The 12,442-nt window shown below is 39.4% G+C and overlaps 1 protein-coding gene across 1 annotated transcript in view; it reads right to left on the bottom strand.

Annotated features, from left to right (window-relative positions):
- The window catches only part of LOC149435837 (up-regulator of cell proliferation-like), a 33,826-nt gene extending 22,344 nt beyond the window's left edge, over positions 1-11,482 (bottom strand). The window contains exons 1-2 of the mRNA XM_089662380.1: positions 11,352-11,482; positions 1,891-1,975 (exon numbers count right to left, since the gene is read on the bottom strand). Of these exons, the coding sequence (XP_089518506.1) occupies positions 1,891-1,906 (16 nt within the window). The 5' untranslated portion in view covers positions 1,907-1,975; positions 11,352-11,482. The remainder of the gene's footprint in view (positions 1-1,890; positions 1,976-11,351) is intronic.
- Between the last annotated feature and the right edge of the window lie 960 nt (positions 11,483-12,442).

Below are 12,442 nucleotides of genomic sequence, written 5' to 3'. Positions count from 1 at the left end.
ATGTGAACTATCACATTGACAACAATATCACCTACTTTCTGTGCATTTTGGATGCAAAAAAAAAGCAACTGAAACACATGTAGTGTGAACTGGCCTTAAGCATAATCCTAATATGCTATGTACCCCACTTCAATCGGCATGATATTATTTATCTATTAACTCCCCTAACTAGAGAGGCATCACACTTTTTCAACAAAGGCAGGTCTTTGTTAATGTGAGACTTCACGTGCAATAGGAAATAGAGCTAGGAGCCTCTTACAGGCAATAGGAAATAGAGCTAGGAGCCTCTTACATGCAATAGGAAATAGAGCTAGGAGCCTCTTGCAGGCAATAGGAAATAGAGCTAGGAACCTCTTACATGCAATAGGAAATAGAGCTAGGAGCCTCTTGCAGGCAATAGGAAATAGAGCTAGGAACCTCTTACATGCAATAGGAAATAGAGCTAGGAGCCTCTTACATGCAATAGGAAATAGAGCTAGGAGCCTCTTACAGGCAATAGGAAATAGAGCTAGGAGCCTCTTACAGGCAATAGGAAATAGAGCTAGGAGCCTCTTACATGCAATAGGAAATAGAGCTAGGAGCCTCTTACATGCAATAGGAAATAGAGCTAGGAGCCTCTTACATGCAATAGGAAATAGAGCTAGGAACCTCTTACAGGCAATAGGAAATAGAGCTAGGAGCCTCTTACAGGCAATAGGAAATAGAGCTAGGAGCCTCTTACATGCAATAGGAAATAGAGCTAGGAGCCTCTTACATGCAATAGGAAATAGAGCTAGGAGCCTCTTACATGCAATAGGAAATAGAGCTAGGAGCCTCTTACAGGCAATAGGAAATAGAGCTAGGAGCCTCTTACAGGCAATAGGAAATAGAGCTAGGAGCCTCTTACAGGCAATAGGAAATAGAGCTAGGAGCCTCTTACAGGCAATAGGAAATAGAGCTAGGAGCCTCTTACAGGCAATAGGAAATAGAGCTAGGAGCCTCTTACATGCAATAGGAAATAGAGCTAGGAGCCTCTTACAGGCAATAGGAAATAGAGCTAGGAGCCTCTTATACCATGGTAAGGTGCAATGAACAAGAGCATTCCAATCCATATACAAAGTGATTGGTGTTCCTCTCTATGGGAACTCACTCAAAAGATGATATTTAACACCCTAAAAGATCTAAAACTTTTAAGATATTTTCCTTAGATTCTGGAGCTGCACATTTTTGGAAATTCTGGCATCAAGATTTCAAATCTTGTCTGATATCCCTAACAGCAATATTTTCTCGTCTCCAAGGTTAGCACTATTAAACGCATAAATCGACAATCTTTCACCCCCCCGCCCTCCCCCTTACCCCATAGACACATAGCTGTGCATATTCTCTTGGCGGTGAGAGTTAGTGTAACTAGACATTGGAAATTCTCTTATCACCCTATCTCCCTACAATTTTGGAAGTGATTGACCTAGTCCAAAATCATTGCTTTTATGAACTAATGATTGCCTCTAGTAAGTAAAGGTGTTTAAGCCCAAGCATTACTCATAAGGCAGCCCTGGACAATATGGTTCCTCATGATATCCATTATGTTCTCCTCTCGAAACATTCAGATCCTGGCCCTGGCATAGAAGGCTGTTCGATCACTAATGAACCATAATGTTACATTGATTCTATTTTGTAGCAAATCTTCTGTGGCAAATGTATTATTTATATTTTCATAACGCTTTTGGCACTTGATTTTTATTTGTTTTAATGATACCACTATCTCACCCTGAACATGTTGCAAACTTTGTACATACTGGAGAAGAGATGGATTTTTATTATTTTTGTTGTTATTCGGTTTTACCTTGATTAACTACTACAACTTCATTGAAATTAATAATGCTGATTTAGTTTTTTTTAACTCAGTCTTACCCAATGTGTTACCCATGATATAATAATAAATGATATTGAAAAGTCTTGATCAAAATTCCAAATGTTGCTTAACTTCCATAATTTTCTGCAAAATAAAATGAGGATTGTTAATTATAGAGATCACACAAATACCTGACATGTATATTAGAAAACTATATTTGCTTTGTAAAAATATCTTTGTAATGATAACTTGAATAGAGTGTTTATGTCATTATCAAATTCAAACAAAAGGTAATTGAATAGTCATTTCTGTAAACACAAAACAGAAATGAACACAACACAGAAATGGGAGTTCTTCAAAAATACTGCACACACTGCAAAATATATTCCCATGGGCAACTCGTTTAAAAGGCTAAAAATCAAACCTATGTGGCTTGTGGCCAAAGTTAAAAAAGCTATAGATAATAAGAAAAGAGCTTTTATTAAATATAAAAATAAAGGAACGCGATCATCGATTACACAGTACAAAGAATATAACAGAATATGCAAAAAGGAAATAAAGGCACAAAAATTGAAAAGGAACGACTTATTGCAAAAGATAGCAGGACCAACCCCAAAAAATTCTTCAAATATATGAACAGTAAAAAGGTCCGGCCCAAGCATGTAGGCCCTTTACAGAATCATCTAGAGGGGGTGACTGGGGACAAAGAGAAGGCAAATTTATTTAATACCTTCTTAAGCTCTGTGTATACAAAGGAGCATGGGGGAGCTCTTGTCCATAATGGGTGTGGTACTGACACATCTCCAGATGATTCACATTGGCTCACAATTGATATGATCCTAAAATATTTAGACAGAATAAAGGTGAATAAAGCCCCTGGACCACATGGCATACACCCACTGGTACTTGAGCTCTGTAATTTCAAAGCCATTGTTTCTAATTTTTAGGGACTCTTTAATGACTGGCATAGTACCACTGGACTGGCGTAAGGCCAATGTGGGGCCAATATTTAAAAAGGGTTCCAAATCTTTACCAAGTAATTATAGACCTGTTAGTGTAACTTCTATAGTTGGGGAGATACTGGAGAGTTTAATAAAAGACCACATAGATGAGTTCTTACTGGAAAAAAATATTTTAAACAACAGACAGCATGGATTCATGAAAGACAGAAGGTGTCAAACAAATCTGATTTCTTTTTATGAGGGGGTGAGCAAGACCTTGGACAGAGGGGTGACTGTGGACGTGGTATACTTGGACAGAGGGGTAGCGGTGGACGTGGTATACTTGCAAAGAGGGATGGCGCTGGAAGTGGTATACTTGGACAGAGGGGTGGCAGTGGACGTGGTATACTTGGACAGAGGGGTGGCAGTGGACGTGGTATACTTGGACAGAGGGGTGGCTGTGGACGTGGTATACTTGGATTTTGCAAAAGCGTTTGACACAGTTCCCCACACACGGCTAATGTGTAAGGTAAAGTCTACAGGTTTGGAAAAATCTGTATGTAAATGGATAGAAAACTGGCTAAAAGATCGTATTCAAAGAGTAGTGGTTAATGATTCATACACTGAATGGTGTAGGGTTGTCAGTGGTGTACCCCAAGGTTCAGTGTTATTAGTGGGGTACCCCAAGGTTCAGTGTTGGGACCTTTTACTTTTTAATATATTTATAAACGCTATAGGGTCTGGGATTATAAATCCCATTTCAGTCTTTGCAGATGACACCAAGCTGTGCCGGGGAATAACGTCCTTACAGGATGTCTCCAATTTACAAGCCGACCTCAATGCTCTGTGTAATTGGGGGACTATGGGGCCAATGAGGTTTAATGTTGATAAATGTAAGGTTCTGCACTTGGGGGCTAAAAATATGCATGCATCATACATACTGGGGGGGTAAAACTGGGGGGGGGGGGCAATGGTGGAGAAGAATCTGGGAGCTCTGGTAGATCACAAGCTTAATAATGGCATGCAATGCCAAGCAGCGGGCTCTAAAGCGAGCAAAATCCTCTCTTGTATTAAAAGAGGTATAGACTCCAGAGAGAGAGATATCATCCCCCCCCCCCGGTACAAATCATTAGTAAGACCTCACCTGGAAGATGCAGTTCAATTTTGGGCACCAATGCACAAAAAGAACATTGGGGGACTGGAGAAAGTACAGAGAAGGGCAACCAAACTGATAAGAGGCATGGAGGAAATCAGCTATGAGGAAAGATTAGAGGAACTGAATTTATTCTCTCTTGGGAAGAGGAGATTAAGGGGGGATATGATCTCCATGTATAATACATAAGAGGGGATATGATCACCATGTATAATACATAAGGGGGGATATGATCTCCATGTATAATACATAAGGGGGGATATGATCTCCATGTATAATACATAGGGGGGATATGATCTCCATATATAATACATAAGGGGGGGATATGATCTCCATGTATAATACATAAGGGGGGATATGATCTCCATGTATAATACATAAGGGGGGATATGATCTCCATGTATAATACATAAGGGGGGATATGATCTCCATGTATAATACATAAGGAGGGGATATGATCACCATGTATAATACATAAGGGGGGATATGATCTCCATGTATAATACATAAGGGGGATATGATCTCCATGTATAATACATAAGGGGGGATATGATCTCCATGTGTAATACATAAGGGGGATATGATCTCCATGTATAATACATAAGGGGGGGGATATGATCACCATGTATAATACATAAGGGGGATATGATCTCCATGTATAATACATAAGGGGGGATATGATCTCCATGTATAATTCATAAGGGGGGATATGATCTCCATGTATAATACATAAGGGGGGATATGATCTCCATGTATAATACATAAGGGGGATATGATCTCCATGTATAATTCATAAGGGGGGATATGATCTCCATGTATAATACATAAGGGGGGATATGATCTCCATGTATAATACATAAGGGGGATATGATCTCCATGTATAATACATAAGGGGGATATGATCTCCATGTATAATACATAAGGGGGGGATATGATCACCATGTATAATACATAAGGGGGGGATATGATCACCATGTATAATACATAAGGGGGGGATATGATCTCCATGTGTAATACATAAGGGGGGATATGATCTCCATGTATAATACATAAGGGGGGATATGATCTCCATGTATAATACATAAGGGGGGGATATGATCTCCATGTATAATACATAAGGGGGGATATGATCTCCATGTATAATACATAAGGGGGGATATGATCTCCATGTATAATACATAAGGGGGATATAATCTCCATGTATAATACATAAGGGGGGATATGATCTCTATGTATAATACATAAGGGGGGATATGATCTCCATGTATAATACATAAGGGGGGATATGATCTCCATGTATAATACATAAGGGGGATATAATCTCCATGTATAATACATAAGGGGGATATGATCTCTATGTATAATACATAAGGGGGGATATGATCTCCATGTATAATACATAAGGGGGGATATGATCTCCATGTATAATACATAAGGGGGATATGATCTCCATGTATAATACATAAGGGGGGGATATGATCTCCATGTATAATACATAAGGGGGGGATATGATCTCCATGTATAATACATAAGGGGGGATATGATCTCCATGTATAATACATAAGGGGGGGATATGATCTCCATGTATAATACATAAGGGGGGATATGATCTCCATGTATAATACATAAGGGGGGATATGATCTCCATGTATAATACATAAGGGGGGATATGATCTCCATGTATAAATACATCAGTGGTTCATATAGTGAACTCGGTGTAGTTATTCCCCCTGAGGTCATCACAGAGGACAAGGGGGCGCTCTTTATGTCTGGAGGAAAAGAAATTTAATCTCCAAACATGGAAAGGTTTCTTCATAGTGAGAGCTGTGAAAATGTGGAATAGACTCCATCAAGAGTTGGTTGTGTCCAGCTCAGTGGATTGCTGTAGGAAAGTCCTGGATTGTTTCTTGGATACACAGAATATAACTGGATATAACATTTATAGGGAAAGTTGATCCATGGAATATCCGATTGCCTCTCGGGGGATCAGGAAGGAATTGTTTTCCCTGCAGGAGCAAATTGGATCGTGCTTTGCTGGGTTTTATTTGCCTTCTTCTGGATCAACTGTCGGTGCAGGATTATAACTTTTTTTTTTTATGGTTGAACTGGATGGACTTTTGTCTTTTTTCAGCCAGACTAACTATGTAACTATGTAACTTTGTAAATCAAAGTGTGGTTACACAAAGCCTGGAAGGAATGGGTCAATGTTAGTTTAAAGTGATGAAAACACACAGCTACCCAGTAGACATCTGTGTGATTAATATCTGTTTCACTGGTAAGTCTTAAAAAAACTTTCTGAGGCTGACACCGTTCTCCATTCCCTTTGCAATCTTTAATTTCTATTAAAAACTGTGAACATTTTTAAAAATTTTGTTGACTATCCAATTGCTAAGAAAATATTGATTACGCTAACCTTTGTCTACGGTGGTGATTGAAATTGACAGCAATCTAACACATTTACTAAATGTCCTCCCCAAGATGTTCTGCGTTGCCGTGCTGGTTTACACATTACAGCAGGAAGCAGCACCTTAGAATCTCGAAATTATCATCAAAACGCAGCAAGAGAGTCATTGGAGTGGGCTCTCTGCATATTATTATTATTATTATTATTACATCGAGTTTATATAGCGCCAAAGGATTTGCTCAGCGCTGTACAATAGAGGGGGGGACAATACATGAAACAGAACAGCAACAACAAACAGCACACAAGGGGTTAGAGGGCCCTACTCTTTCGAGCTTACAATCTAGGAGGGAGGGGGTATGCATATGCATGGAAGGTCTTGTGTTATTAGTTTCTCAATTGCAAGTGTCTAGCTTTGTTCCATATTACGGGAGAAGGCAGCAGAGAGTACTAAGGACTCTGTGGCCCCTCCTTGGGGAAAGCCTATTGGGGTGAGCAGACAAACTCTGAACATAAACTGCACACATCTAAGCACTGAAAGTTGTAAACTGCAAGTGCGGGGTTAAGACTTTTAACAAATAGTGTGAAAAGGTCCAAAAATTGGCACTGGTGAACACATAAAATGGGTAAGCTTTACAACACAGGTAAACGTTTTCCTTCCACATACAGAGAATATACAGAGAATATTGCATTGTGTGGGAATGGTAAAAATGGACCTTTGGTTATTCTAGAACATTGAGTGCAGGAATATTAAAATCTCAGATTACACACAGCTGAATCTGAATGACACCCCCTTCTTCCTCAGACAGCATACCTACCAATGTTCCTAAGTAGGAAAATAAAACACAATATTTCTCAACACATAAATTCTATAAGTAAGAAACACACTCGTCTACCTGTGGCAATATACTTTACTTAAAAATCTCACTTTCTACCCCCCATTAGTGTCTTCTATTCTAAAACTGGTCATGCACTGTTAGAATGTTTCCATCAGTGGGTGACCCTGCCAGCTGAAGAAAAGTTTACTACTCAATCAACTTTTGTCAAAGGAGCCTGTTGTAAAATTGATGGCCAAAAAATGCCTGCAGCTAATTAGCTACAGGGACTGTTGGTATATCCTGACAGCCAGTGTTTGCATTTGTCCAGATACAAAATCCCATCAGGGGCAATGCATCCATTTATACCATTTTTGTGGTTGGAGGAATCTGTTATATTTTTTTAGTCACATCATCACTACTTTTGCAATTAAAAAAATGTGCATTAATTTGTTTTGTCTGCAGGAGCCTGGAAAGCATTCCACCAGTGATCAGCAGATCGCTGGTGCCATGCAGGTCTCCTGCAGACCTGCCAGTCTATCTGCTTGCCTGTATGGGATGTACGGGATGTTCGAGATGCACGAGCAAGCGGATACAGTGACTGGAAGAATGAATGAACTACCATGGCGCTTCACAGCACTGTGGTAGTTCACTGAGGGCTACAAGCTGACAGCCACTCATTCACTGTGAATGATTGATGCGGCCATGTTCAAAACAACAAGCAAGGGGGGAGAATATCCCCTGCTAGCTGTCAAAGTGGGGATCAGTGGGGAGCGGGGGCCGGTCTAATTGTAACATGTAACATGTTACAAAAGGTGAACTTATCCTTTAAAATGTGGCTTACAGGTTGAAATAGGCTCCATGTAGTTCACAATCCCTCTGTGAGCAAGCTGAAGTGTAAGCTAGAAAACTGCTTATATCACACATGTGAACATTCAACCACTCCTCTTAATTATCAAATTGAGGAAATAAAAAAAGTGCTCTTTGAAAAGTGACAGAAAAAAGGAAAGGAAGAAAAGTGTTTTACAAGCCGAGTAAAGTGTCCAAAAAAGAAACAAAAAAGGGAAACACTTATTCCAAAACATTCGCTCAGCAGTCAAGTGTGTAGGGAAATTATAGATGATCCTTACTGAATCACTTCACCACCTACCATTTTGCAATAATATCAGCCATTTTAGAAATGTCTCCATTTTAAGGCAATACATACAGTATATTGTAGAGAACAAATCCAGAGATATTTGCAAAGTCATCACCACAAGACTTAAGGCACATCACCAAGGACATCTCCAGACATCAAGAGTGACCAGATGGACCAACACCCTACTAGCCTTGCCTTGGAAAACACATCTCATTGACATGGACTTTGATGTAATGCCACTGTATGATTGGATGAATATAGAGTAAATAATTGTAATGACCAATGATTATTTAGATTGTAAGCTCCATGAGCAGGGCCACCCTATTCCTTCCGCATTGAACTTGTAATTGTAAATGGGGGAAAAGGGATTGGTGTTGGGCGCTTATATCCTGGGTCATACTTCAACCAATTCAATGCACCCCCTTTCATATCATTCATATCCCACTCAGGATCTGGACCAAAATAGGGAAAGGCATTTTTGTCCCCTAAACATATCCCCTTTATCATCTCCATGTGAAAATCATCATTGTCCCCATCTCTGGGATAAGGACTGGCACTCCCCATAATGGTACTCCACCCCGCCAAGTTGTCTACCCATGGGACAACATAATAATCACCCCAAGGTGACACTCGGGCAACATACTCTTTACATGTCTCATTAGCAAGTAGTTGGGATTTTCCTAGAGCTGATCCATTTTCCTTAGCTAATTTTTTTAACAATTTTCTTTCTCTTAACACTTTACGCGGTGGCTTAGGAGGGTCTGGGTCTTTCCCCTTACCGTGGGAGTTTCCCATAGTCACTGCAAAGCAAAGAAGCAATGTTATGCAAGCTGGCCTATGTGTTTCTCTCCCGGTGATTACTCTTTGTGCAGGGTGAAGCTGTACTGAACTCACGTAGAGCTCCGACAAAATTCTTCTCAACTGCACAAGTGCTTCAAGGCTTAAAATCACCTGGAGAGATACACCCCTATTCTGACTCCTTCAGACTGTCACCATGCTTTCATCTATCCCAGGTCAATGGAGAAATCTCCTCGCTGAGTAGATGGTGCGTCTCACAGTCCTACAGAGACTTATAATACATCTACTTAACAGTTTCTCTAGTTGCAAGCGTACATAAGCACTTAGCAAACTACTCTGTATGGTTGTATGGAGGACACACACAAATTTCTTAAACTGAACCTAGGTTAACCCCGTGAGCTCCCAAAGCTCCAGCGGACAACTGCTCGTGCTACCGCAGCACAGAGGCTTGGTCAAGATAGGGGGTAATCAGGGCAAAGTAAGACAAAAAATGCTCACCTACCTCTGATGGCCACTCCTATCCCACACTTCTAACACCAGTTCTGTCAGGAACATCAATTTAGGAGCCTCTTCCTCTCATACAATGACATACAGTTCAAAGTACTTTGGGAACACTTATATTAAAATACACAGCACAAAAAACCAATGTGATATCCCAGAAAAGTTATCCACATCCACCCTTGAAGGCCAAACAAACAAAAATTATAAAACTTTTCTCTTTTTTAGATTACAAATTACAATAAAATATAAAAACAAACAAAAAGTGTCCAAAATGTCCAAATAAACCCCACAGGTGTAAACAATTGTCCAACACAGTCTTTTTTTCTTCTTCCAACAACAAGTCTCTTTCTTAACACCCGCAAATCCTGATGATAATATACCTCAAAAGAAAAAAACTCAACATAGTGTCATACCTTTTAAGTAATAAATACACACGTGCCACTCACTGTGCAACATGCAAAAAAAAAAAAAAAAAAAGTATGTTGCATATATAGTTTTTTTTTTTTTTGCATGTTGCACAGTGAGTGGCACGTGTGTATTTATTACTTAAAAGGTATGACACTATGTTGAGTTTTTTTCTTTTGAGGTATATTATCATCAGGATTTGCGGGTGTTAAGAAAGAGACTTGTTGTTGGAAGAAGAAAAAAAGACTGTGTTGGACAATTGTTTACACCTGTGGGGTTTATTTGGACATTTTGGACACTTTTTGTTTGTTTTTATATTTTATTGTAATTTGTAATCTAAAAAAGAGAAAAGTTTTATAATTTTTGTTTACTTTGGGAACACTGCTACACAAATACCTAGATGTGCGAGGCAGAATTCAACTTCTCTATTATTGATTAGTCCTTAAGTAATAAATGATAACACGGCATATTTCAGACGGTTTCCATAAAACACCAATCAGAATACAGTAAAAAGATCTCAGTAAACTACTATATGGCTAGTCATAACAAAATACAACAGAGTAGTAACTTCTGCAATTTCTCAAGGAAAAATGTGTGCATAGATAACAGCATTTAAATGCCAAGGGAACATCTTGAATAAAATAAACTAGTTAGTAGGCACAAAGCAAAAGTGAGTGAACTATTAACCCTTTCACTGTATGTTGTAAAGCGCTGTACAAATTGTTGGCTCTATATAAATCTTGTATAATCATGTCAAATGACTTTAATCTTGATTTGCAGAGTGTGTAAACAGTACACTACAATACAGTCTTAAGGGGCTTCAGAAGTCTTTTGGCTTGTAGGCTGACCCTCCTTCCCTATATATATGGACAGCATGGGGGTTTATTTACTAAAGCTGGAGAGTCCAAAATCAGACTCCCTTCTGCATAGAAACCAATCAGCTTCTAACCTCAGCTTGTTCAATGAAGCTTTGGCAATGAAACCTGGAAGCTGATTGGTTTCTATGCAGAAGGGAGTCTGATTTTGGACTCTCCAGCTTTAGTAAATAAACCCCCATATGTCAAAAAAAAGCTTATCTAATTTGAACCTACTCACAGATATTGCTGTAACTGGTTCTTTGCTGATCTCTGAAAAGTTGGGTTCCCTGGTGACTTTCCCTGGTGACTTGGATGGTCAAAGCCTGAATTTTATGACTTTTGTAACAGCTTTGACAGTCAGAAAAAGATGCCTTGATGAGCATTCTCACTTTTATGTCTAGAGACTTCTGCAGTTAGAGAAGATAGAGAATCTACGGGTGTAATGTTTATGTGTTGTTTGACCTAAAATGTCTGTCCATGTCTATCTTGATTTGTTTTAGGTGTTACTAACCTTGTATGAGTTGGTTCCTGAGCGGTGGCTAATGGAGCTGCTTCTGCCTCAAGAAGATCAAGTTGTATTGCTCATGCGTCCAAAGAAGCACCTTAAGTTATGAAGAGTTATGACGAAGAGTTATGAAGTGAATGACGAAGACCGTGTGAGGGGTGGACGTTTTAGCTCTTGATGAGTGTGCTGCTAAGAAAGTGAAAGTAAAACTGTGTGTGAATTACAAATTTTTGGCATGAGCATAGTTTAGCTGCAGGTGTTTGGGCTTTAAGTCTAGTTGAGAATTTTACCTGTTGAAAAGTTTTCTTTTCAAAGCTGTCTTTATTTTGTTTTGTTTTTTTGTAATTAGTTTGAATTCATAAATAAAGCCCCCTATTTCAGAGGCACTGAATGGTAAGGTAGATTCTTTGCAGGTCCAGTTACTGTAGGACTGGACAGGTGAGGGGTCATGTCCTTGGACTCAAGGGATTATAAAATGTGAGATATAAGGTACTAAGCATCATGGGACACTGATTTATTCCAAGGGCTAATGGTCTGTGTAAAGCTACTATTAATTTAACAGCTAGCCAATTCTCCCTGTGTAGGACTGGGGTGCTTTAAATAAGTACAGTAGGGCAGTAGGGTTTATTAAGGGTATGTTCAAGTTCAAAAAAAAAAAAAAGGAAAAGTAGAACTAACTCCAAATGTCCTGGTCACTTTTCAGGACCCCACTGCCCTGAGCTGATGTGTAATAGCTCGTAGACTGTACACAGTAATACATTGACGCAGAGTTAGTATCTATCATAGGTTGGTCAGTGCAACCACTTGACCTTGCTGACCGCTAAAGAGTGCATCTGAGGCTTTTTCTTTTGGCAAAGTGTCTGAAAAGTAAGAGGAACTATTATCAAGATCCAGTGGTTGTTCTTTACTACTTCAGCCCTTGAATATGTACCAGTACATCCCCAAGTTACAGTGGATTTCCTGGGATCATGGCTACTGCTGAAGCCATAAACCTGGTACCAAAATGTTCAGCCATTCATAGGCTTTACTGTAAAAATGATCTGAGCAGCTCTACAGTTGCTTGATAACTTCTACAGAGTTCAGAAGGGGGGCCCCCC

Source organism: Staurois parvus, unplaced genomic scaffold (assembly GCF_062004578.1).
Source record: "Staurois parvus isolate SC_StPar_1 unplaced genomic scaffold, SC_StPar_1.0 ptg001462l, whole genome shotgun sequence".
Lineage (NCBI taxonomy): Eukaryota > Metazoa > Chordata > Amphibia > Anura > Ranidae > Staurois > Staurois parvus.
The sequence above is the reverse complement of the archived record's forward strand: the minus strand, read 5'-3'. Positions and strand labels throughout refer to the sequence as shown.